General features: G+C 32.9%; 1 protein-coding gene across 1 annotated transcript; it reads right to left on the reverse strand.

Annotated features, from left to right (window-relative positions):
• Positions 1-144: 144 nt before the first annotated feature.
• Positions 145-27,721, reverse strand: LOC132734867 (uncharacterized; the record flags this gene model as incomplete). The annotated part of the gene is made up of 3 exons (XM_060721729.1): positions 27,290-27,721; positions 493-648; positions 145-257 (listed from the first exon to the last, which is right to left on the reverse strand). Coding segments are annotated over exons 1-3 (329 nt in total), but the record flags the coding sequence as incomplete, so codon positions are not given.
• Between the last annotated feature and the right edge of the window lie 14 nt (positions 27,722-27,735).

The raw sequence follows: 27,735 nt of genomic DNA on the forward strand, positions 1-27,735 counted from the left end.
TTTTCTCCTCGGTTTCATTTTGAACGCACTCCGAACCCATGATCTCCTAAAATGAAAACCAACTTAGAAGCAAGTCATGTGCTACTTGTAGTTAATATAGATATGATTGAAGAAAAAAAATAAATTGCCATCCCTATATCTTACCAGCCACAGCATAAAAGCCCACTTTTACAACAAGCACCGCAACATCCTACAAACGAGAAAACAAAAAGTGTCACTCCGCCAATGATTAGACCCGTAGCCAATCCCGTCATCACCTGAAAGAACAATAAAAACCCCAGATAGCTTACTATCTAAAATATCTTTTGAACTGTTCGGTTGTTTTTTATAAGGCCACTACGACATGGCGATGTGCCATACTTTATTTTATCTACAACAATGCACCGCTTATTTCTTATATCATTTTAAATACGGACATGTTTTAAGGAAAGTTATAGATCTGTTTTTCAAACAGGGGCAATAACTCTGTAAATAAAGCTGTACAATATTGACCTCGCCTAGGTTGATGTCGTCCACACTAAGGGCAGCTAGTCCCGTATCCTTGGTAACCTTTTCCAGTTCATCTATTCCCGTCTTCAAGAATGGTTCGTATATTGTTTTACCATACCGCAAAATAAACCCAACGACAAATATGGCCAAACCCCCGAGCTGCAGTGAAAAATTGATATTATGTATTTATTAGTATAATAATATAACTGTAAAACATATGGTGATGAATTCTTTATTAGTTATTTTACAGGAAAAGTGTTTGTTATTATACATATAAAAGTAATTAATAAAACATCAACATTATCTAAAGCTGTGAATGTCGCCGTAAATATTACAAATCATAAAAATGAATAACACTGGCCTTTGATGATTATTTCTTGAATTAAAAACATAACAGAAGTGCATGACTTTGAACTTTGTATTCATTCTAAATTATCTTGTACGTTGCAAAATTTCAAAGTTTTTTATGTGAGTAATTAAGTGACGTATATATTATTATTTAGTCACCCAAACGTGATTATCAAGATGCAAACCATGAATTTAATCAAACCTCTTATAATTGCGAAATTTTTTCGACAATATTAACAACAACATAATCATTTTAATTCGTGTATCTATTTACGAACTTTGTCATGACTCAATATAAGTATATAATGAACTGATTTATTTTAGCTCTGCTTTAAATAAAGTTATATCATTTTCCAGTTCACCAATAGGATTCACTAGTATTGTTGTACTGAAGAAACATGATTTTCTTAGGATCACACTCACTATCCCTGTGTTAAATCGCATACATCTCAATTGCTAGGTTTAATAATATTGAATATTGAAATGCATCCCTTTTTCACACCGTATTACCGGCGACAGTGATGGCAGATCACTGCAGTGATGGCAGATATCTGAAAATTACCGATCGGTACAGGTAGGTTTTAAATTTGGTTGGTTTAATCATATTACACAAATACGGCACATATCATTGCTATAAAACTATTGTCCATTGAATGGAGATACTGTAAGGGAATTTTGGACTCGTTTTTTCCTGTTTTAAGACTATTTTGAGCAGGTTAAAAGTGAAAGCCTTGGAAAAAATCCGTGAAAATGTCTGTTTTCTGTTCAAAATATCTCAAGTTTTAAGTAAATGGCAGGATTTCCTGTTATCAATATAGACGTTCATCCATTGGGGTCACGCAAGTCAAATATCTACCCCGTGAGTCTTTTCTTGAAAGTTTTACAGACGCTCAATCTTGTCCGGTCGAAGAAAAAATGCTGCCGTTGTAGGCAGATACATATTATAAATGCTGCCGTCGATGGCAGAAATACCACGAAAGTGGCTAACATTCTGACAGAAAATCAAGTTCAATTTGTTATCAATTCCTCTTTTCTTTGCGTCCTTTTAGTCGGGAATTGAGACGTTAAACTGTCATTTCTAATATTTTCTCAAGATAGAAAAGTTATTAATGCGGTGTGTGCATCGAAAAAAGCTTTTTAGCAACATGCAGTTACAATACAAAAAGTGATTATTTAGTACGACAAAATTTGACTATAAATAGAGAAATGAACATGAAAAACTTCATTTTTCTATATTCATGCATGTGTGCTTGATCTGTTCATATGAATTTAAAGGTCAAAAAAGAGAAAAAGAATATAACAAATCAAAAAATTCTATTTTTTTTTTCCCTATAAATACAGGATTTATTTTCATATTGTGATATGAATCATCGAAAGGTTCATCATTGTAAGTTGTCATGGTTACAAACTAAAATGAATGAAAAAATATATAGTTAAATGGGAGCACGTGATGTTAGAACAGTTGTTAATAGTTTAGCATAGTAAATGTAATTCAAAGGCAAACTACAACGCTATTACAAACATGAAAATTTAAAGAAATGAATCCACGTTGTCGTGTTTTTCAAGAACTTGATAATATAGGAAAATATTTGAACTGTCAATAATATTATCTTTCAATTTTACATTAACATACATTCTTTTATGATACACTGATGCCAGTTGCGAGGTTTAATAGTCTCCCCTTTATTAAATCAATTTAATAATTTATAATCTGCGCCGATTAAAGTAAATTTCAGCCTTTATTTGTCATAAAGCGATGAACATTATTACCTCGAGAAAATAATGTCATATGCTAGCAAATGAATATCCACTTACAGAAGTTACTTGCTGTAATATGCAATTGGCGTTATGTCTTAAAAAGGGATTGCGCTGCTAAACTTAAGATACATATAGTATTGTATGCATGTAACTGACAGACACAACAGATCAAGCACACATGCATGAATATAGAAAAATGAAGTTTTTCATGTTCATTTCTCTATTTATAGTGAAATTTTGTGGTACTAATTCATAACTTTTTTGTATTGTAACTGCATGTTGCTAATAAGCTTTTTTTTCCATGCACATACCGCATTAATGAAAAAAATAAAAAAATCTACAAAACAGCAATTTTTCTTCAAAATTATATGTGAGGCCATGTTTAAACATGGAAAAACGCGTTTTAGGGTAATTTCGTTTTTTTTCATCATTTTCTGTAAACCCATGACCAGATATATATACGCCTTTTCTACGCCTTTTTCACCCCCCCCCCCCTCCTTTTTTGCTTTCTCAAATGGTGAAAAAATGCCTTATTTAGGCCCCCAAACACTTGTTTTTGTTTGATAAATGTTGTTTAAAAAAATTGACCACTTTTTCGGCGCCCCCCCCCGTCCCCATTCCAAAAGATACATCAGGGGGTTTCCAGAAGGGGGATGTGCCCCCTTATGTTTGGGGGGTTTGAAGGGGGGGCTGAGTCCCCCTCATCGCCAATAAAACTTTGGACTTGTGGGAGGCTATAAATGGCCCCAGGTCGATCATAAGGTAACGTGTAAACCAATGCTGAAAAAGCCTTTGACTCTATCTCAATCCATTGAGAAGTGGCAGCACTTTGAAATCAATTTTGATGGAAAAAAATCTACGCAAAATAGTGTTTTTTTGGCAATTTTGACATGTCCCTTAGTTGCTATGGTAACAGGAAATTTCAGACTGAACATGTTTTTACAAAGGCAATGGTCCAGTTAACATTTTGTGCCAAGTTTGATTAGTATTGAAGCAGTTTTTATAGTTTTTATAGGAACTTGAACTTGTAACGGGAGACCTTTCAATGAAAACAGCCATTTTTTCACAAGATGCTCATGGGGTAATGGGTTATTAACTTTTTCTATCTTGAGAAAATATTAGAAATGACAGTTTAACGTCTCAATTCTGACTAAAAGGACGCAAAGAAAAGAGGAATTGATAACAAATTGAACTTGATTTTCTGTCAGAATGTTAGCAACTTTCATGGTATTTCTGCCATCGACGGCAGCATTTATAATACGTATCTGCCTACAACGGCAGCATTTTTTCTTCGACCGGACAAGATTGAGCGTCTGTAAAACTTTCAAAAAAAGACTCACGGGGTAGATATTTGGCTTGCGTGACCCCAATGGATGAACGTCTATATTGATAACAGGAAATCCTGCCATTTACTTAAAACTTGAGATATTTTGAACAGAAAACAGACATTTTCACGGATTTTTCTAAGGCTTTCACTTTTAAACCTGCTCAAAATAGTCTTAAAACAGGAAAAAACGAGTCCAAAATTACCTTACAGTATCTCCATTCAATGGACAATAGTTTTATAGCAATGATATGTGCCGTATTTGTGTAATATAATTAAACCAACCAAATTTATAACCTACCTGTATCGATCGGTAATTTTCAGATATCTGCCATCACTGCAGTGATCTGCCATCACTGCCGCCGGTAATACGGTGTGTTTTTGGTTAAGTTCGACTGTGGACTGTGTTCTTATATAAAATCTTTTTATTTTCGTAAAATGCCTGGGTTAATTAATACTAAAACATAAGGAAACAAGGCTGCCACGTTTACAAAAAAAACTCGAACAGAAACGCTCCTTTTTGCCAAGTAAGTAAACAGCGATAAAACACATACGACCTTGCGATTACAAACAAGTTGACTGAAAGCGTTTATCAGTTGATACGGCCACTTTAAATGTCCTATCCACTCATTTCAAAAATAAATTATTTAATCATTTTGTTGTTGACTTAGACTTAGAGATAACACATCGGCCATTGCCTTCAGGTATCATGCAGCTCGCTGAATTTCGCATATTCCGCCACTTTCCGTGTATTTATGTGCTTACAACAGAAGCGGCATCAAATCTTGCAAAATCACTGCTTTTCTAAATATAGTATTTAAAGGCCCATTATGCCTCAGAAATTCTATCATTTTTATTTCTCAAAAAAACTTTTATTTTTGGTATGCTTTTATAGTTTCTAAAAACATTATCAGTTGCTTTATACATGCATCTTTAGTTCTGTTGGCAATGGGTATAATTAAAGTGAAGTATTATTTTGTATTAAGGCCAAAATACTACTTTGTTTACACTTTGCCACCTTTTCTACACATTACTGCATATTCAGCGCTACTTTTTTCAGTTGTAAAACATCTAACATGCACTTAATCAATTACATGAACATTATTTGACACATGTTTGACATTTCTTAAAAAATACAAAAATGGATTTTTGAGGCATAATGTGCCTTTAAGGAACGGAAAGAGACGAAAATTGCCGAATAAACATAAGGTCATAGGAGTGGCTAGCGGCTAAAAACAGTCACGCCCTTTGAAAATAGCCTTTGAGTGCGTTAAAGCGACACGCCTCGTCTAAATCAATGACTTTATTATGTACGATGCAAACCCGTCATATATGGATTATGTGCAAAATTCCCAAACTATTATCAAGCTTTTCTTATGATTCAATTTTTTAAAATCTATATTTATATCAGATGTGTGAAGTTGGCGGCCTAGCGGCCTAGCGGCCTGGCGGCGTGAAGTTGGCGGCCTAGCGGCCTGGCGGCATGAAGTTGGCGGCCTAGCGGCCTGGCGGCCCAGCGGCGTGAAGTTGGCGGCCCAGCGGCCTGGCGGCCTAGCGGCGTGAAGTTGGCGCCTAGCGGCCTGGCGGCCTAGCGGCCAAAAATTTTAATGTTGTAAAAATGTTTTTTTAACAATAAAACGGCATTTAATGAAGTTTTAAAGATAATTATTGTTATTTAAATGATATATGTAAAGAAAAAATCACTTTCAGATATTTTTTCAATTTTGCCATTTTTTGTGAAGTTGGCGGCCCAGCGGCCTAGCGGCCTAGCGGCCCAAAATTTTTATGTTGTAAAAATGTTTTTTTTAACAATAAAACGGCATTTAATGAAGTTTTAAAGATAATTATTGTTATTTAAACGATATATCTAAAGAAAAAATAACTTTCAGAAATTATTTTAATTTGTCATTTTTGTGAAGTTGGCGGCCCAGCGGCCTGGCGGCCTAGCGGCCCAAAATTTTAATGTTGTAAAAAATGTTTTTTTTTAACAATAAAACGGCATTTAATGAAGTTTTAAAGATAATTATTGTTATTTAAACGATATATCTAAAGAAAAAATCACTTTCAGAGATTTTTTTAATTTTGTCATTTTTGTGAAGTTGGCGGCCCAGCGGCCTAGCGGCCTAGCGGCCCAAAATTTTAATGTTGTAAAAATGTTTTTTTTTACAATAAAACGGCATTTAATGAAGTTTTAAAGATAATTATTGTTAATTTAAACGATATATCTAAAGAAAAAATCACTTTCAGAGATTTTTTTAATTTTGTCATTTTTGTGAAGTTGGCGGCCCAGCGGCCTAGCGGCCTAGCGGCCCAAAATTTTAATGTTTGTAAAAATGTTTTTTTTTAACAAATAAAACGGCATTTAATGAAGTTTTAAAGATAATTATTGTTATTTAAACGATATATCTAAAGAAAAAAATCACTTTCAGAAATTATTTTAATTTGTCTTTTTTGTGAAGTTGGCGGCCCAGCGGCCTGGCGGCCTAGCGGCCAAAAAATTTTATTGTTGTAAAAATGTTTTTTTTTTTAACAAATAAAACGGCATTTAATGAAGTTTTAAAAGATAATTATTGTTATTTAAACGAATATATCTAAAGAAAAAATCACTTTCAGAGATTTTTTTAATTTTGTCATTTTTGTGAAGTTGGCGGCCCAGCGGCCTAGCGGCCCTAGCGGCCCAAAATTTTAAATGTTGTAAAAAATGTTTGTTTTTTTACAATAAAACGGCATTTAATGAAGTTTTAAAGATAATTATTGTAATTTAAACGATATATCTAAAGAAAAAATCATTTTCAGAGATTTTTTTAATTTTGTCATTTTTGTGAAGTTGGCGGCCCAGCGGCCTAGCGCCCTAGCGGCCCAAAAATTTTAATGTTGTAAAAATGTTTTTTTTAACAATAAAACGGCATTTAATGAAGTTTTTAAAGATAATTATTGTTATTTAAACGATATATCTAAAGAAAAAAATCACTTTCAGAAATTATTTTAATTTGTCATTTTGTGAAGTTGGCGGCCCAGCGGCCTGACGGCCTAGCGGCCAAAATTTTATTGTTGTAAAAATGTTTTTTTTAACAATAAAACGGCATTTAATGAAGTTTTAAAGATAATTATTGTTATTTTAAACGATATATCTAAAGAAAAAAATCACTTTCAGAGATTTTTTTTAATTTTGTCATTTTTGTGAAGTTGGCGGCCCAGCGGCCTAGCGGCCTAGCGGCCCAAAATTTTAATGTTGTAAAAATGTTTTTTTTAACAATAAAACGGCATTTAATGAAGTTTTAAAGATAAATTATTGTTATTTAAACGATATATCTAAAGAAAAAAATCACTTTCAGAGATTTTTTAATTTTGTCATTTTTGTGAAGTTGGCGGCCCAGCGGCCTAGCGGCCTAGCGGCCCAAAATTTTTATGTTGTAAAAATGTTTTTTTTTTAACAATAAAACGGCATTTAATGAAGTTTTAAAGATAATTATTGTTATTTAAACGATATATCTAAAGAAAAAATCACTTTCAGAAATTATTTTGATTTGTCATTTTTGTGAAGTTGGCGGCCCAGCGGCCCGGCGGCCTGGCGGCCAAAAATGATTTTTTAACAATAAAACACATACGCGTTATTTCATACTTGTTCGTGTTTTTGATAATATCGATCAGCCGAACAGGACATAAGAGTGACAGACTGGATCGCAGGCTAATATATGGTGTACAATTTCTGTAACAAATATGAATTGTCCTTTATGAAGTTTTAAAACATTTTTTCTGGTCCCATCCAATTTATTATTCCCGTTCAATCCATGAGTATAAGTCATCCTTTACTGACTTTACAAAATAACTTTTGCTTACACATTTATTAACAATAACTCATGATTACAGATAGGGCTATGGTCATACCCTAAATGATTGCCTCCTTGTTATTGGATGTAACTGAAAAGTTGAATGGTTGGGATTCTGATTGGTAGCACAAGTTATTCGGGTGAAAAATGTATTGAATGTTTCCATGTTGTCATTTTAACGCTATTTTTGGTTTAAATTTTAAACCGTTAACTTGTAATTTTTAAACATTGATTTGTTTTAACATTTGTATATGTTGTATGTTGCTTGTAAAAGTATGTAGTTGTTTACATTATTATCATGAATCACATGTTTGTCAATATATCGTTTTGTTATTGCTGTACTTTAACACTTCATTCCTATGGTGTTGTATATATGGATATTACCAGAATAAATGTACAGTACCTTTGCTTTGTAAGGTTTTGCTCCCATTTTCCATCTGCATCGCATAATTGTTATACCTCAACACCGCATAAATTATGGTAAAAAAATACATTTTGTTACAATGGTGCCAATATTTGGAATAGAATCTTATTTTTATAACGTTTATATTATTCTTTAAAATCTTTCGAAAGTAAAAATAAAAACATAACTTGTACACGAAATAAATATCTTTATAACCATATCATTATGTTATAATACTAAATTATGCATGTATATAATAAATAAAGTATTGTTATTGCGAGTGGTTAGCGCGTCTAAATAGTCAACTATGTATCGCTCACCGTGTGGGCACAAACCAAGATAGGGGCAAGCCGTTATTTCTTGAGCAAGAATCTAAACACTAAATGAACAAAGGCTACCAGGTCACGAAAGAACGGAACTACTATGGCGAGAGGTCGAAAGTACGATGACGATGATACGAGATTATGCAGAGTTTTCAACATCGTGGTTTCATTTGTTTTTGTTGTTGTTTTTTTTTTTCTCTTTTTTTTCTTCTTTATTTGTTCGACTTTTAACCATCACAAATTCGTTTTAACGCTGTTTCGCGTTATATGTGTGTCGTGATGGCTGTAATGGGACATCGTGGAGATCCCTTAAGAGCAATATTCCAAAGCAAATATATATAGTTGACACTAGCAGTCTCTATTTTCTTTGGAGTCTATTATTGAGAGATAATAAATTATATTATACCTCATTTGCATACGGTCTTCTATATTCAATATGACGTCATCCGGTCCAAAAACCGCATACAGACCGGGGCGGTCCATAATTCTTACAAGTAAAATGGTTTCCGGCGGGGAACATTTTAAATGATATAAGATATTTCATTTAACTATTTTCAACATTGTTTGGGGGACAACATATAGTCGATCAATATAGAAGAAGGTCATTGGAAACTGGTGACCGTTGATGACCGGTGAAGGTCGAACATAAAACAATTATTTCTTTTTAAGAAAATGATTCAATAGGCCTACCATTTTATGAATAATTCCGAACAAAAAAATAATAAAACACACAAGTTTACGCAGACAATATCTCTATTTATTATGGCATATGCCACTACGATCGAATATTTCAATTAGTATGTATCTCAAATTTTACAGACAATAAATTGTTTATATTAAAGAAACATTGATAATTTTCAAACACATTATTCAAGTTTTTCAACCTTAAACGGTAAAATATTTAAACAAAATTACAAATATCACGTAACAGTTATTTTGTTCTAATTAGATGTAATTCTGCCTAATTCCCCAGAGGTAAATCCGTCACGAACCGGCAAACGGTATTTAGCCAGGTTTTGAAAGTTCAATTAGCCAATCATGTAAGGTTTACATATCCCGTGCTCCTCCATGTACCGCAAACAGGTGACGTGCTCCTCCATGCCTCAAAAGTTAAACGCGTAACAATACCCTGCGGTCTCCAGACCGCAGGTTAAACGTAGCTTTCACGACGTGCGAATTTCACGACGACACAAACAGACGATAACTGTCAAAATGGATAGGCGATTTGTCTCTTTATCTGAGACATAAATGTACTACATGTTGATCAAAAGTCATGATTTTTCTTTAATTTAGTTAAAATATTTATTTATACTGTTCCTGAAATTCTTAAAGTCCGAGTTACTTTGCCTAGTAACATTAAATTAATATTAAATTTCATTAACAAAAATGGAATCACAACTCCTAAATCATCGGTAATCGGAATATTAAAAGAAGAGCATACACAAAATCCGTTTAGGGTTTGAGATATTTCACACACTGAACAAGTAAAATTATTATTTGAAAGCAAATAATAGTAAAAATGACAGCACAAAACAAGGGGATGAAAGGATTTAGATTCTGTATAATAGAACAAATAAAACATGGTCTTTCGTGGAAAATGCAAGTTTAGGGACTAGTTGTTCAGACTTCGGAAGGTATATGGACCTCAGATGCGCTTCGGGCCATGTAACACCGCACTTTGGGGTCAAACGCACTTTGGGGTCCGACCCCAAAGTGCGTTACGTACTTTGGGGTCCGACCCCATAGTGCGTTACGCACTTTGGGGTCCAATTTCGACCCCAAAGTGCGTTAAACAGGTACATATGCATTTTTTAACATCAGGCAAACGACCGCACTTTGGGGTCATAGAAAATTAAAGTTCATTATGTTTTAAATAATATATTGTAGTAAAAGCCAATGGTAAACAAAAAAATCAAGGCATTAAATAGACACAAACATGTGCCCTGAATTATAGTAGAATCAATAGGGATTTAAATGATCTTGATTAGTAAGTGAAGAACTTTCACCAAGTAAATCACCAAATAAAGAATTTGTATCAATTATTAAGCTTAAAATATTTTTCTCAAATTTTCCATTTATTTTTAAAGAATGTACACCTTTCATTAACTCCATTGTTTTTAGCTAAATGCATTATTTCCCCGTTTTTTATTTACACATTTTTAAGAAATATGATAGTCTTAGCATAGACAAAGGTATAAATTCTGGGAAATCTTAGTAAGACATTTCAGTAAAAAAAGTGCCTGATAATATGTTGAAAGGGCCATTTATTTAGCTAAATGTGACATATAAGAAACTTGGCTAGGTGTAGATGCGGCTTTAAGTAGTAGTCCGTACAGGCAGTACTAAAAATATCAACTATTTAAGTAGTCGCAAATTAAGAGCGGAGCTTCAGAATAATGTAAAATTCTCTTGGGGGTATAGAGGGGATTGTGGGGTATTGACCCCCGAGGAACGTTTTAAAGGCACATTTATTTATGCTTTTATTTGTTTCTCTTAAAAGCTTTTTTATTTTGATGTTCTTCTATATTATCCAAAAAATACACATTGGCCATTTACCTGAACCATCTTTTTCATCTGTTGCTTTTTGGCAATGATGAGTACAGTTATAGTGAATTAGTATTTTATATTGAAGTCAAATACTACAGTGTTCGTTTCTTTTATGACGAATAATATCACAGTTATCGCTACTTTATTCAGATAACAAGCATCTTACATTTCTCAGATACCATTATTTTAACATTATAAAATTCATGTTTGCTCTTTCTTAAGAAGTATGTAAGATTTCCCATAAAAAAGTCTCCGGCGAACGGTTGTTAGAAAAACCCTTAAGTTTGTTGATAAGCTTAATAATGTTTTTGTAAAAATCACTATTTATAGTCCGATCGAAAAAAAATTTCATCAGAACATTGCAATAGAGTATATTTATAGTTCTTTGGAAAAAGACATTAACTGATTTTTTTTTTCATTCCCAACATATTTTAAATGGGGCTCAATATGGCACCAAAAGTTATCAAGTAAATGACCGACAGAACGGGATACTTTTCGCAGCATCTTTTAATTCTAGGAATACATAATTTCTGTACTAGAGTATTTTGAACGGTGGCATAAAAGTGACATTTGTATTTTTTTATACTTTTTTTTTGTTTTTCGTACATATTTTTGTTTATTTGTCGTAGATATTTTTTTACATGTAGTTTTGAATACATACTTTTTTTTTAGTTTTGCATACATATTCTTTTTTAGTTTGCATACATATTTTATTTTAGTTTTGCATACATATTCTTTTTAGTTTGCATACATATTTTATTTTAGTTTTTTTGTACATATTTTATTTTTGTTTTTTCGCACATATTTTTACATGACGCCATTTGCAAAGTAGAGGTTTGGATAATTTACACCATTTGTTAAACACCATTTTCAAACAATTCGCCATCTGTAAATTACAGTACCCCATTTGCACTGCAAATACCAACATTTTCATTTTTTAGTATTCGCGGTAACCCAAAGAAAGGTTCTGCATATGGTCTCGTTGTGGTTAACATTTGTCACAAGGTGCCTTAAAAATCCCTCATGGGGTTTTCGGAGATAAGGAGCGGACATGAAACCCAAGTCTTTATTCTTTGACCTGTAGCTGTGACCCCGACCTTGAGCCGGCACACCTGGATATCTGGATGTGCTAAGGAATTGACCTAAGTTTTCATAATTCTCAAGTCTAAAGGGGGTGAGGTTGAGTGGTGCATATTCATGAAATAATAACTGATCACCAATCAATAGCCCTTTCCAAATAGACACTAATGTAACAGTATATAATAATAAAAAAACAATAATTAAATAAAATACATATAATATAAAAATGGGCCGAAAAGGGTCGGCCGAAACCAGACTTGCCCGGCCGAAAACCACTGAGCCGATTCCAAAAATGGGCCGAAATGTGACCTAACCACTCTGCTAGTTTTATACTCAACTATGGACTGTTATGAGATTTGAAGGCTGTTTTGATTGGCTAAAATGTGTATGAAAAACAAAAATAACATATGTACGAAAAAAAAAAAATAAAATATGAATGCAAAACTGAAATAATATGTATGCAAAACTAAAATAAAATATGTATACAAAACTGAAAAACAAAAAAAATGCAAATGTCACTTTTATGCCACCGTAATTTTGTTATATGAACACAATTTTTAGATATTTCAAGTGGTAACATTAATGAAACTTTTTATCACTTAACATCATAAAGTATTGACCGCCATCGTGAACTCCAACTCAAAATATTCCAATGTCGCAGATAGAAAATAAGTCAGTACTATCAGTATTTAAGCAGAACTCAGATGACACCTTTAGACCTCTTGAACCCAAAGTGCGTTGATATGTAGCATATTAACGCACTTTGGGGTCAATTTCTCGATTTTGATCCCAAAGTGCGTTTGACCCCAAAGTGCGGTGCGAAGTTTAACGCACTTTGGGGTCGGACCCCAAAGTGCGTTTGACCCCAAAGTGCGGTGTTACAGGGCCAGACCAACCAGTCCGTAAGCTTGCATTTTCCCCGAAAGGCCATTTTTTATTTCTTAAATAAACCCCATATATCATTTCCGATATAAGGCCTTTTCTGTTTTAATATGTTTGAAACCGGTTGTACCGTCCTCAAAACTGGATCCCGCGATAACGCAAAAAGTACTGAAAATATTTTTATGAAACTTGATATATGGATAGATGGCAGTATGGAGATTATGCACGTCTTTTTCTTTTCTTCCGATGTTGAAAGTTCTGGTTGCTATGGCAACAAATATTCTGAAAATATGGCAAATTTAATAAAAGTCAGATATCTATCTGTGATAACGTTTGTGTAGATGAGCTACGCAATTCGCTGGTCAGTGATTTCCAGCAAATATTACAAAAAATTTTCAAAACAACATTTTTTAATTATAATTAATTAGTAACATATTGGTCAAGTCTACTATAACGGTGTAAAACAGATATCATATTGTATTTATCATCTTTCAACTATGTAAATAAAAAAACTACTAATTTGCCAACTGTCAACTTAACGCAGTAGGTAAGACTGTCAGTTAAATTTTTATTTGAATATCAATGCAAGGCATGTCCGATTCGCAAAAATTATTTCTGTATGAAGAATATTTTTATTGTGTTGTGTTATTTTTTTTAATTTACTTCTCATTTCACTTTTCTTTTTGTTTTCAATGTATACAAGAAAAAAAAATTATTATCTGTATATTAAAATTATTAGATATTGTAACAAAACTACCTTGATATCCAATTCATTTGCATATATCATAAAATTGATAAAATAAGGAAAGAAAAATGTTAGACAATTTCTTAGGCTCGAACTCGTGGTAAAATTTTTAAGTCGTATCGTTATATACCAACAACTTTACCAAAATTTGCCATAAAGTTGTTTTAAATGGTACTTCTTATCTTGTATTATATTCTCTTCTTCAAAAAAGCTGTTTTACCTAATATCCCGAGGTGATAATTTTGGTTCTAACGGTACTTGGGAAAGTCCATTAAAGGGTAAGTCTGCATATCATCGGAGATTGAAAGTGTCAACGACTATTATAATATAATTTCTAATAAAAATGTGTACCATCGTAGTGGTTAAATTGGTAAATCAGGGTCACTGTAACCTCTTATGAAATGCACTCACAGGTTCGAAACCGACGCTCATACATGACATAGTGATTGATGTTATTTTTCTTTCTTTTTCTTTTGTCTGTCTTTTTGTATGATCGTTTGAAAATACTTTGTTCTTCCCAATTTCTTTTTCTATTTTTTTTTGTTATTTGTTTCTTGTTCCCCTCGTTTTAAAGGACTCTGCTACATGTCAAGTGATTAATTAATTAATTAAATTTAGCAATTTAAAAAATCAAACTATTTTAAACGCACTACGATTACGAAATATTTATATCTTGAATATATGGATCAATATATAACATACTTAACTTCATTATATTTTTACATTTATGATGATGTCTAACTGTACACAAGTGCATATCAAGCCGTGTCCAAAAAAACAACAACATTGAAGCATCAATGATGGAATTCGGTAGTTTCATATAATATAACCTGTTTATTTGTTATAAGTCGATATTACTAGTAATACATGTATCATACAAATACTGTACATCTTTTATGAATATGTCAACATAAATCGTTTACCATTTAAGTAGTAATTTTATATGATACCAGATCTTCAATATATGGATCCAAGTAAGTCATGTATGGAAACAGATGCTATTATATGAAACCGAGATATCAATATATTAAATCAATTTTACAATATATGAAACCAGTTTATCAATATATGTAACCGAAGTAGCAATATAAAAGTTGATTTTCACATTATATGATACCAGTTCTTCAATATATGATACCAAAGTAGCAATATATTGAACCAAAATGTCATTATATTGACGGGACTTTTTTACAGGCTGTATTCTATCCTTGCACCGGTATTACAGTCCCTTGTTTAAAGAACATCGTGCTTCACTAAATGCATACTGACTGCATACTATAAGGAAAAAATATTTGAAATTAACGTCACATTCACTTAAAAAAGGGCTGGGCAGGCAAAACTTATCGTTATATATGTAGGAGTTGTATGTCATAATTTAAGCTATTGAGTCGTACTGACCATTAACAAAAACATGTTTTAAAAAATAAGTTCATCTCGACCTTTACCTTTGATCAAAAATAGGCAGTGCCAGAAGGACACATCAAGGTTAATCTACTGACAAAGTTAAAAAAATAATTTGTCAAATAATAATTGATTTCATGAAAAAGTTTATGCATTGTAACCCAGTGACCCTCGGTCTTTGACTTGTTGACTTGAAAATAGGCTATTTTGGTTCCATAAAATGACAATTGCTATCATAGAATGTAACATCAACTTATATACTAGCTGCTACTTTGGTTCGATACATTAAATAAAATGGTTCCATATGTTGTAAAAATGACTTAATATAATGATAATTCGTTTCATATAAGGGCATATTGAATATCTGGTATCATATAATGTGACAATCAACTTATATATTGATACTTCGGCTCCATACATTGATAAAATCGTTCCATATATTGTTACTTTGGTTCCATATATTGAATAATTTGTATCATATATTGTAATAACCAACTCATACATTGATACTTTGGTTCGATACATTGATAAAATGGTTTCATATATTGTAAAAATGAATAAATATATTGATAATTTGGTTTCATATAAGAACACCTTGTTCCATACGTTGTTACTTTGGTTCCACATATTGAATTATTGGAATCATATATCGTAATAACCAACTCATATATTGCTACTTTGGTTCCATACATTGATAAAATGGTTTCATATATTGTAAAAATGATTTACTATATTGATAATTTGGTTTCATAGAAGGACACCTGGTTTCATACATTGCTACTTTGCTTCCATATATTGAATAATTTGTATAACCAACTCATATATTGCTACTTTGGTTCCATACATTGATAAATGGTTTCATATTTTGTAAAAATGAATTAACATATTGATAATTCGGTTTCATATCAGGACATCTGGTTCCATACATGGCTACTATGGTAACATATATTGAAGAATTGGATCACATATTGAGAAAAACAACTTATATATTGCTAACTCGGTTTCATACACTGACAGTATGGTTTCATATATTGTTACTGTGGATTAATATAATGGATTCCGGTTAAAAAAGAAGGTGTTTTTCATTCATATATAGTCGAAGTGAACTCATATATTATCCAAATGGTTACATAAATTGAAAAAGAACAATATCAGACAGCCATGGGTTTCCATAAAATCTGCTATAAAATGATATTTATCGGCTGCTTTTAAATTGGTCAGATGTCACTGGGTCATTAAAGATGTTATCGCATGGTTTGGAATTTTTCATTTCTTCTCACTTACCCATTATCAATGAGCATTTGAAAACTGTATTGATATATAACAGTACAATTTTACATTGCTTCAGATAGGAAAAAATCTCGAATGATATATAACAGTTGATTTTTTTTTTGCGCACAGGTCTGTTATATAACAATGAATTTTCTTTTACAGAGGCTCCAATTGGGCAATGGTACCGAACATTCCCAGTGGCAAAAAATAAAATAAAATAAATTAAAAAAAGGTACATTCGCTGAAATAATTATTTCCACTGAAAAAAAAAGCTCTTTAACACATTACTTCATGAGCATTTTGTGAAAGGGATACGGACAAAGCACCCCGGACGAAAGCCTCTACCCCGTCTAAAAATGACAATGTGAACAAAAGCCCCACCCCTTCACCCCCATGAAATTAACACATAGGACAAAAGCCCCCATAAAAAAAGTAAGGTAGGACAAAAGCCCCCCCCCCCCCCATGGTCAATCAAATTTACATATAGTGTATTAAAGTTTGTTTTTTATGTGTTTAAAGGAATGTCAGACATAATCCCCTTCGGACAAAATCCCCTTCACCTACCCGGACAAAATCCCCTTCATGGGTGGACATAATCCCTTTATTTTTTACAAGGCTGGACTAAATCCCTTCACTACCCAGAAAAAATCCCCTTGTTTCATAGGTTTCTAATGTATTATTAGCGAGCTCAACGAGCTGGCCCGAAGGGCCTGCTCGCAAAGCGAGCTTTACGGTAACGCGAGTACCTGCTAAGTGATGGTTTTGAAATCTTTCGTCCAAAGTACCGAATTGGACACATCGCAACCTTTCGAATTTAAAGATAACGATAAAAACTGAGGAATTCTGACTGAAAACGGATGTACTGGTCACCCGCGCACGTCTATGGGAACCATAATTGGACAGGGAACCAGTTTGTTTGAAATCTGATAAATAAAAACAATTTTTTGTCGAATTTTGTTGTGAAAACTATCTAGAATGAAAGAAAATGGTCTAACTAAGAAAATGAATCCGAACACCAATATCTTTTATTCAGTCGTTAACGCTGTACAAACGTTTAAAGTATTGTTTACGTGACGTCACAATGTAGCGCCAAACAGCACGTGCAAAACAAACAAATCAAGTACGCTATTTTAATGTCGCAAACGTTTTAAGTTTTACATTTATTTCACTTTAAATAATCTTTATTTCGCTTGAAAAATTATAGAGTGAAATAAAATAAACAAAGTTTAATCAACGTTTTCAAAACTCGTTATTCATTTCACGACAGGGGCGGGGCCATATTTAACACAGTACGTGTGACGTCACACGCACTCGTTACTGCATTTGAAATAAAAATGAGCGATTATTTCATACTATTTCACGTAAAAAGTACATCGAGCTCGCTTTGAGGCTTTGCCTTTTACATATTATGCTCCATAAAAATTGATGAATAATTTATATTATACTCCCTAAAAATTGATGAATAATGAACTTTTGTTTTTTTATTTAGGAAATAGATATCAATTCTGAGTGCATTGTTGTAGAATAATGCACGGTTTGAGTTCAAATGCGTAGTAATAATATGAAAAAGGCAAAGCCTCAAAGCGAGCTCGATGTACTTTTTACGTGAAATAATATGAAATAATCTCAAATGCAGTAACGAGTGCGTGTGACGTCACACGTACTGTGTTAAATATGGCTCCGCCCCTGTCGTGAAATGAATAACGAGTTTTGAAAACGTTGATAAAACTTTGTTTATTTTGTTTCACTCTATAATTTTTCAAGCGAAATAAAGATTATCTAAACTGAAATAAATGTAAAACTTAAAACGTTTGCGACATTAAAATAGCGTACTTGATTTGTTTGTTTTGCACCTGCTGTTTGGCGCTACATTGTGACGTCACGTAAACAATACTTTAAACGTCTGTACAGCGTTAACGACTGAATAAAAGATATTGGTGTTCGGATTCATTTTCTTAGTTCGACCATTTTCTTTCATTCTAGATAGCTTTCACAACAAAATTCGACAAAAAAATTGTTTTTATTTATCAGATTTCAAACAAAATGGCGCCTTCAATTTTTAATTTTTATACACAGCTTCCGTTATTCTGGTTCCCTGTCCAATTATGGTTCCCATAGACGTGCGCAGGTGACTAGTTACCCACCACATCCGTTTTCAGTCAGAATTCCTCAGTTTTTATCGTTATCTTTATATTCGAAAGGTTGCGATGTGTCCAATTCGGTACTTTGGACGAAAGTTTTCAAAACCATCACTTAGCAGGTACTCGCGTTACCGTAAAGCTCGCTTTGCGAGCAGGCCCTTCGGGCCAGCTCGTCGAGCTCGCTATAATCACGAAGGCCGATAGGCCTGAGTGATTAATTACAAAGCATTTGAACGAAAAACGTGCATTATTATACAATAATGCACGAAGAATTGATATCTATTTCCATTCTAATACGTCAAGAAAAAATATAATTTTTATTATAACGTTGGACTTTATGTTTGGTGGTTGAATTTGTTTTCGCCTCAGAGTTTCCAATAGAAACGTTCTTTAGAGGCCGTTCCAGTGGGTTGAAAAAAAACTGTTAAATCTACCGTTTGTAGAAACATTTTGAAAATAACGAATTTTGAAAACGTTGATACAACTTTGTTTGTTCATTTATTTCAGTTTATAATTTTCCAAGCGAAATACAAATTATTAAAAGTGAAATAAATGTAAAACTAAACTCGTTTGCGACATTAAATAGCGAACTTGATTTGATTGTTTTGCACGTGCTGTTTGGCGCTACATTGTGACGTCACGTAAACAACACTTTAAACGTCTGTACAGCGTTAACGACTGAATTAAAGATATTGGTGTTCGGATTAATTTTCTTAGTTAGACCATTTTCTTTCATTCTAGATAGTTTTCACAACAAAATTCGAAAAAAATTGTTTTAATTTATCAGATTTTTTAAACAAAATGGCGCCTTCAATGTGAAAATACACAGGGAGATAATAAGAACGGCGAGTGCATTGTTAAGAGGTTAATACACGGCAGGAGAGGGCCGGAAGGTGATAATCGGCCCGCAAAATGAATAATGGACCCGAGGGCTTTAGCCCGAGGGCCATTATTCATTCAGGGCCGATTATCACCTCCCGGCCCTACTCTGACGTGTATTAATGTCTTTAATACACTTTGTAGATCTTATAGATTCTAGTAGCATTTTTTTAAAAAATACAACAACAAAGTTCTTTCGTTGAAATTCTTGTCTACTCTTCTACTGTTCTGTACAGAGATGTTTACTGTTTGTGTGTTGAAAGCAGTAGAATCTAGAAGCAAGTTTTATTTTCATTATTTTTCGGAATGAATTTGTCATATTATTTCTTCAAATTTCAATAGTAACAAAAATGTGTTTGTACTAAATACTTTTAAGCTCTCATAATAAAAATAAAGCAATTAGTGCTGACAACCTACTTTCACTTTTACAGTTAACTGTTTGATGACGTAAAATATGACGTCATTGTTTCAGTTTGTGCACGTGCACATGTTCTGCGGGCTGATAACTAGTTCTCGGCCCCGGGCCGCAAACTCATAATAGGTCACGTGACACTCATAATCAGTTGAAATCATAGGCAATTTTGTTACTATATATAGTAACAAGTGTATTAATAAGAGGTTAATACACGGCAGGAGAGGGCCGGAAGGTGATAATCGGCCCGCAAAATGAATAATGGACCCGAGGGCTTTAGCCCGAGGGCCATTATTCATTCAGGGCCGATTATCACCTTCCGGCCCTACTCTGACGTGTATTAATGTCTTTAATACACTTGGTAGATCTAATAGTAGCATTTAAAAAAAAAAAACCCAAAAAAAACCCAACAAATTTGAAGTTCTTTCGTTGAAATTCTTGTCTACTCTTCTACTTTTCTGTACACAGACGTTTACTGTTTGTGTGTTCAAAGCAGTAGAATGTAGAAGCAAGTTTTATTTTCATATTTTTTCGGAATGAATTTGTCGTATTATTTCTTCAAATTTCAATAGTAACAAAATTGTGTTTGTACTAAATACGCTTAAGCTCTCATGTAAGAAATTAAGCGATTCGTGCTGACAACCTACTTTCACTTTTACAGTTAACTGTTTGATGACGTAAAATATGACGTCATTGTTTCAGTTTGTGCACGTGCACATGTTCTGCGGGCTGATAACTAGTTCTCGGCCCCGGGCCGCAAACTCATAATAGGTCACGTGACACTCATAATCAGTTGAAATCATAGGCAATTTTGTTACTATATATAGTAACAAGTGTATTAATGTAGAATAATGCACGCTTCCGGCCTTCTTTGTCTATATAGAAAAAATTCCGATAGTGTTAGAATTATAATTATGTATCAATAGTTACCTTTATTTAGTTTAGAAGTTTTCATTAAAATTATGGTAAATTATCAACTGCATAACACGGAAGACGGACAAAACCCCACCAGTTAAAACCCCACCACTCAAAATTTTATAGAGTGGACAAAACCCCACCAATTTTATAGATAGGACAAAACCCCACCACTAAATTTTATAGAGTGGACAAAACCCCACCTCTTACCAATTATTGGGCAAGATTTGATGAATTAAAATATATTTATCACACACCCGTGCCGATTTTGCGACTCCGTAAATATGGTATTGCACGGCCGTGCATATATTTTGACGTGACGTCATTAGCGTTATACAAACATAGTGTAAAGACGCGCTAAATGTTAGCGTTATACTATAGACGCGTCAATGAAAAATGACTCTTATTTCACTTAAAACGGTCTTTATTTTGGGTATGTGATAAATAGAATATTAAATTCGTGTAAGTTCATTACTGAATTTATTGCACTCGTTGAATAAAATAATATTATGCTCGCCAGAGGCTCGCATAATATAATTTTATTCAACTCGTGCAATAAATTCAGTATTGAACTTACACTCATTCAATATCCTCTATATAATATACAGTACACATCTTCACATTTTATTTTTTAATTTCAATTTTAAGAGATTATACAAATAATTTACAAACTGTTAAATCAACATCAAAGAGCAGTCATTTATTTGAGACTGTGCCACATTTATGACCTTGAATTATCCATTATTTTTAGTTTCTTCAAATTCATTTCTTCAATTTATTTATATAGAAAATAAACTACTTAATAATCAAGAATGAAGCACATTTTCATCAATTAATGATTAAAAAATAGCACATTTTTATAGCACATTTTTTAATTTATTCAGTTCAGTCAATTTTCCTTCATTGTACTTCATTGTACTTAGTTTAAGTGGATACTGTGGCTGATAGCCTATGGAAACTCGGGTACGGTCATCTCCTTACTTATGAGTTGTTCACACATTCTTTTGAGTTTTGCTGATGCACAATTGTTAGTTTTTTAACATGTTTACAAGAAAGTTTTGTCCACTCTATAAAACTGAAGTGGTGGGGTTTTGTCCACTCTATAAAATTTATGTCCGGATATACAAAAATACATGATGGGGATTTTGTCCGAAGATGATTATACCCGTACTCCGTTTAAAAGATATGTATGGACATCACATGTAGGTGACATAAAGCAAAGGATATTAATTTGATCCCTTTACAAATTTACAAAAAGTGATTAAACATTACTACTCTTCTGAACCTTGTTGTGGATATGAAAAGCTATGAATTCAGTATGCATGAATTATTTCATCTGTTATCAAATACTTTGTTATCACTTCAACAAATATAAATAAACATTAAAACAAACTCTTTTCATTTTATTTAAAAGTTTATGTGTAACGGCGTCGACATTTTTTTTAGCAGAAACATCCCTTGATGTCGCCCCAGCCAGTACCAACGAGTTTCATGTACTTACAGTATGTGTTACTGCATCGTGTCACCCCCTGTGGTGTGACTTTGGGGGTTATAACCGGTTATAAATAATTTAACGGATAACGTAGGGGTCTGAGAGAGAACAGCCGAATTATGACACTGTTTGATGCGCGTCAGACTAACTTAATTTGAGTCGGCATAACTTTCTTGATAAACAAGCATTTTACATGCAGTTTAAAGCACATGAAAGGAATTCAATTACGCTCAATCAGCGACTCAATAATCTTTAATTACGTAATATGCATGGTGAAAAAAGTCGCATAAGTTGTTCAACAAGACGTCGACAGTAATTTGTTTTTAGAAAAGATAGAAAAAATCTGAAACTGTGTCCACCAGATATTATAATTATGTTTATATTCCAAGAGTTTGAAAACAAAAAATAAAAAATGACTTTGATATAACGATTTAACATTATATATTTTTTTATCAAAATCAATAATTTACAAAGACATTTCCTTTGAAATACGATATTTTTATGAAGATCAAAGACATTTAATGCACAAAATTTAAATATTAAATTAAAGATTATAAATGGGTGGCAGGAAAAGAACTATATACAAAAACACATTACATGGAAACAGGTCATTGAATATCATCTGGCCTGATAGTGTAGTGGTTATGTTACTTGTCTTGCATACGGAAGGTTTTGAGTTCAAATCCAACAAAGGGGTAATACTTTTTTTAGGCCCTTTGTATTTTTTTTAATTTCTTTTTTCAATTTATAATTTTTTATACATGTATATATAATTCTGGATACGGACAAAAGCCCCCTCCTCGGACGAAAGCCCCCCCCCCCCCCACGCCCGTCTTAAAATGACAAGGTGGACAAGAGTCCCCCCCCCCATGAATTTTCCACATAGGACAAAAGCCCCCTATAAAAAAGTAAAAGTAGGACAAAAGCCCCCCATTCATAAAAAGTAAAGGTAGGACAAAAGACCAGTCAGTTTAAGTTTATTTATACTCGGCGCCGGTATAACCATCTGTCCGAGAATATAGCATCCTTGCCGGTCCACTAAGGTAGCCACATCGGGGACGTCTTTTGTCAAGCTGAATCTTCCTGTAGCCTATTCTTCGTTCGTTGGTGGTAGAGGAGTACGACAATACTGGCCAGGCATCAAGTTCCATACTGACGAAAACAAAAACGGCTCCCATTAGCGCCAACCCTCCAGAGTTAGTCACGACAGGTCAACCAATCACCTCTGGTACTTAAGATGACTTGACCTTGACCTGCCGTGTGCCTTCTCCTCGACGTGCACGCCTCTGGAGGGATTTGGAGAAGGTCAAAAGACCCCCATCAAATTTACATTTAATGGCATAAGTACTTTCATAAGTTTTAGCCATTTTGATTGTAATGTATATGTTGTACACGTGATTAAACGAAAATGAACTATTTGAATTGAATTAACGAAGCTGTTCATTGTCACTAGAGGTTAAGTATCTGACAGACCTGCGATCAAATGAAAATAATGCAAAAGGAATGAGTATTTTCAATAATTATTTGTTATCTAATTTCATATAAATTGCCATAACTTATGTTTAAATAAATATTATAAACACTTAAAATCTAAAAGTGGTTACCAGGCTTCTGTATATGGGGCTAAAATATAATGTGAATTGTATATCATAAAACATGTTGTTGTAACTTGTAATAGAATGGACATTTTTCGCGAAGAAAACTTTGTATAATTTATTTGGCAAAGATGTTGTTTCAGAAATATTATTAAGTGATAACGAAACGCAGTTTTAAAAACTTATAGGCAGACGCCTGTTTTATCATAACAAAACAGGAATGTTCATAAACATTTTTTAAGAATAGCAATCGCTTATGTTTACTATTGCATTAAAGACGATGACTTTGCTTTAAAAGTACCATGTTAAATATGCTTTGTCATAATTATGTTTTCTAGAAAGAAAATACGATACTGGCATCAGTGATAGCTGTATAAGCATCTTAAGTATATCACAAAAAATTTGTATAATGAAAATGTAAATACTTATGTACTCGTATAATCTATATCTATTTGAATGATAATTATTATTTTTAGTTTCCAAGTTTCCAAGTTTATTTGATTATCTCAATATGCATACAAATAGGGTTAACCCTAACCCTAACCCTAACCCTTTTTACAACATTAAAATTTTTGGCCGCTAGGCCGCCAGGCCGCTGGGCCGCCAACTTCACAAAAATGACAAATTAAAATAATTTCTGAAAGTGATTTTTTCTTTAGATATATCGTTTAAATAACAATAATTATCTTTAAAACTTCATTAAATGCCGTTTTATTGTTAAAAAAAAACATTTTTACAACATTAAAATTTTTGGCCGCTAGGCCGCCAGGCCGCTGGGCCGCCAACTTCACAAAAATGACAACATTAAATTAATTTCTGAAAGTGATTTTTTTCTTTAGATATATCGTTTAAATAACAATAATTATCTTTAAAACTTCATTAAATGCCGTTTTATTGTTAAAAAAAACATTTTTAGAAGATTAAGATTTTAGGCCGCTAGGCCGCTAGGCCGCTGGGCCGCCAACTTCACAAAAATGACAAAATTAAAAAAATCTCTGAAAGTGATTTTTTCTTTAGATATATCGTTTAAATAACAATAATTATCTTTAAAACTTCATTAAATGCCGTTTTATTGTTGAAAAAAAACATTTTTACAACATTAAAATTTTGGGCCGCTAGGCCGCTGGGCCGCCAACTTCACAAAAATGACAAAATTAAAAAAATCTCTGAAAATGATTTTTTCTTTAGATATATCGTTTAAATAACAATAATTATCTTTAAAACTTCATTAAATGCCGTTTTATTGTTAAAAAAAACATTTTTACAACATAAACATTTTGGGCCGCTAGGCCGCCAGGCCGCTGGGCCGCCAACTTCACAAAAATGACAAAATTAAAATAATTTCTGAAAGTGATTTTTTCTTTAGATATATCGTTTAAATAACAATAATTATCTTTAAAACTTCATTAAATGCCGTTTTATTGTTAAAAAAACATTTTTACAACATTAAAATTTTGGGCCGCTAGACCGCTAGGCCGCTGGGCTGCCAACTTCACAAAAATGACAAAATAAAAAAAATCTCTGAAAATGATTTTTTCTTTAGATATATCGTTTAAATAACAATAATTATCTTTAAAACTTCATTAAATGCCGTTTTTTGTTAAAAAAAACATTTTTACAACATTAAAATTTTGGGCCGCTAGGCCGCTAGGCCGCTGGGCCGCCAACTTCACAAAAATGACAAAATTAAAATAATTTCTGAAAGTGATTTTTTCTTTAGATATATCGTTTAAATAACAATAATTATCTTTAAAACTTCATTAAATGCCGTTTTATTGTTAAAAAAAACATTTTTACAACAATAAAATTTTGGGCCGCTAGGCCGCTAGGCCGCTGGGCCGCCAACTTCACAAAAATGACAAAATTAAAAAAATCTCTGAAAATGATTTTTTCTTTAGAAATATCGTTTAAATAACAATAATTATCTTTAAAACTTCATTAAATGCCGTTTTATTGTTAAAAAAAAACATTTTTACAACATAAAAATTTTGGGCCGCTAGGCCGCCAGGCCGCTGGGCCGCCAACTTCACAAAAATGACAAAATTAAAATAATTTCTGAAAGTGATTTTTTCTTTAGATATATCGTTTAAATAACAATAATTATCTTTAAAACTTCATTAAATGCCGTTTTATTGTTAAAAAAACATTTTTACAACATTAAAATTTTTGGCCGCTAGGCCGCCAACTTCACGCCGCTAGGCCGCCAGGCCGCTGGGCCGCCAACTTCACGCCGCCAGGCCGCTAGGCCGCTAGGCCGCCAACTTCACGCCGCCAGGCCGCCAGGCCGCTAGGCCGCCAACTTCACACATCTATTTATATCGAGGGACACTTAGCTTTTAAGGTTATTTCATATACTTAAATATAAATATATTATGAAAAAATAATCTAAATTTAATCTTTAGTAATTTTGTAAAGTCAAATCACGATCATGTTATACTAATTTAAGGAATGGCGTATTCTGAAATCTTAAACTCCGGGTTAATGATTCCTGGTTTCCTAGTATAATGACTCCTAGTTTCATATATGCTTTTCATAACAAGATATACTAAGACCAACACAAACTTTAATATGTGTTTTTGTTTTAGTTTCTGATCAGTAGGAACGGTTGTATGATTTGTTTCAAAATGTTTATAATTTCCCTTTTCAAATAAATGATCGACCATGTTATCTTATTAATACATGTATAAGACCGATAATGCATTGTATATTTTTTTGAGTCAAAATCAAAAGGCCTTTAAGGATATTAAGCACATACATTGTTCATTTTTTTTTCATAACCTTGGTATCACTTACAGCGGAACACAGAGTGATCTTAAAGGGCTAAGGCTAGGCACAACTGGTATTTATAACACTTCCAGTTACTCATTGCATCTAAAACTTCAGATCTTAAACAAAACGAGCTTTTATAACATAAGATCGCTTTCATCCCTATTTTGGATAAGGACATAATTTTATATTTAAAGTAAACAAACCTACGAGACAAATGAGTTTTTGATTAGTAGGTCTCAAAATTCCCCTGTTAAGATAAGTAAGATATATGGCAATCTACAGGGGAGTTTATGTTTATATAACTAGGTCTTTGCTAAAATCAAACAGGCATTGAAAACGATTTTATTATTACACATAGATAAGGAACTGATCCATGTCATATTAAACAGGAAAAAAACGCATTGGCCCGATACCGAATTGTAAAAGTTTTAATCGTAAGAACCGATACATTTTATATCGGTTGTAATCGATTTTTATGTAATAAACAGGAGATTGTTAGAAATAGCCATGAAATAGCCCGGACTATGATTGGTTAATTTACAAATTTGACTAAAGACAGACGATGATATCCGGTCAATAGCAATTGATACAACGTGCAGGCACTTTCCCCAGAAATACAAGATATATATCAGATGAAAAGTTACCCAAAGCAAGTCAAGCATAAGGAGATTATAAATATCTTACCATAAACACTATATTTAACACGACCAGCAGCAGACGAGCTAATCCGTCGAAACATCCCATCTTTAGTATCCCCGGCCTATATCCCTATTCTTTTAAACTGTCACCTTGTCAACCGTGTAATCTGTATAACTTCCGGTTCTATGGAATACTAAGGGCTCACATCTTGTACAAATATCGCACTTTATCTTCAGCAAATAGAATGAATTGACTTAAAAATCTTTGACCTACTTTTTGTAATCCAATAGTGCAGGTGATAAATTTCACAGTATTTTCGACTGTTCACCTGTATTTAAAACGAAACTGTTGTTAAATATCTTAAATTCTTATCATTTAAATTCTGTATGTATTTTCTTATACACATTAACACATCGTGATATCGTGTTAACAAATATATGACCCGTATATGTATATTTTTTAAATAGAAACTGAGTCATGCCTGTTTAAAA

Source organism: Ruditapes philippinarum, unplaced genomic scaffold (assembly GCF_026571515.1).
Source record: "Ruditapes philippinarum isolate M1 unplaced genomic scaffold, ASM2657151v2 ctg7841_1_1_1_1, whole genome shotgun sequence".
NCBI lineage: Eukaryota > Metazoa > Mollusca > Bivalvia > Venerida > Veneridae > Ruditapes > Ruditapes philippinarum.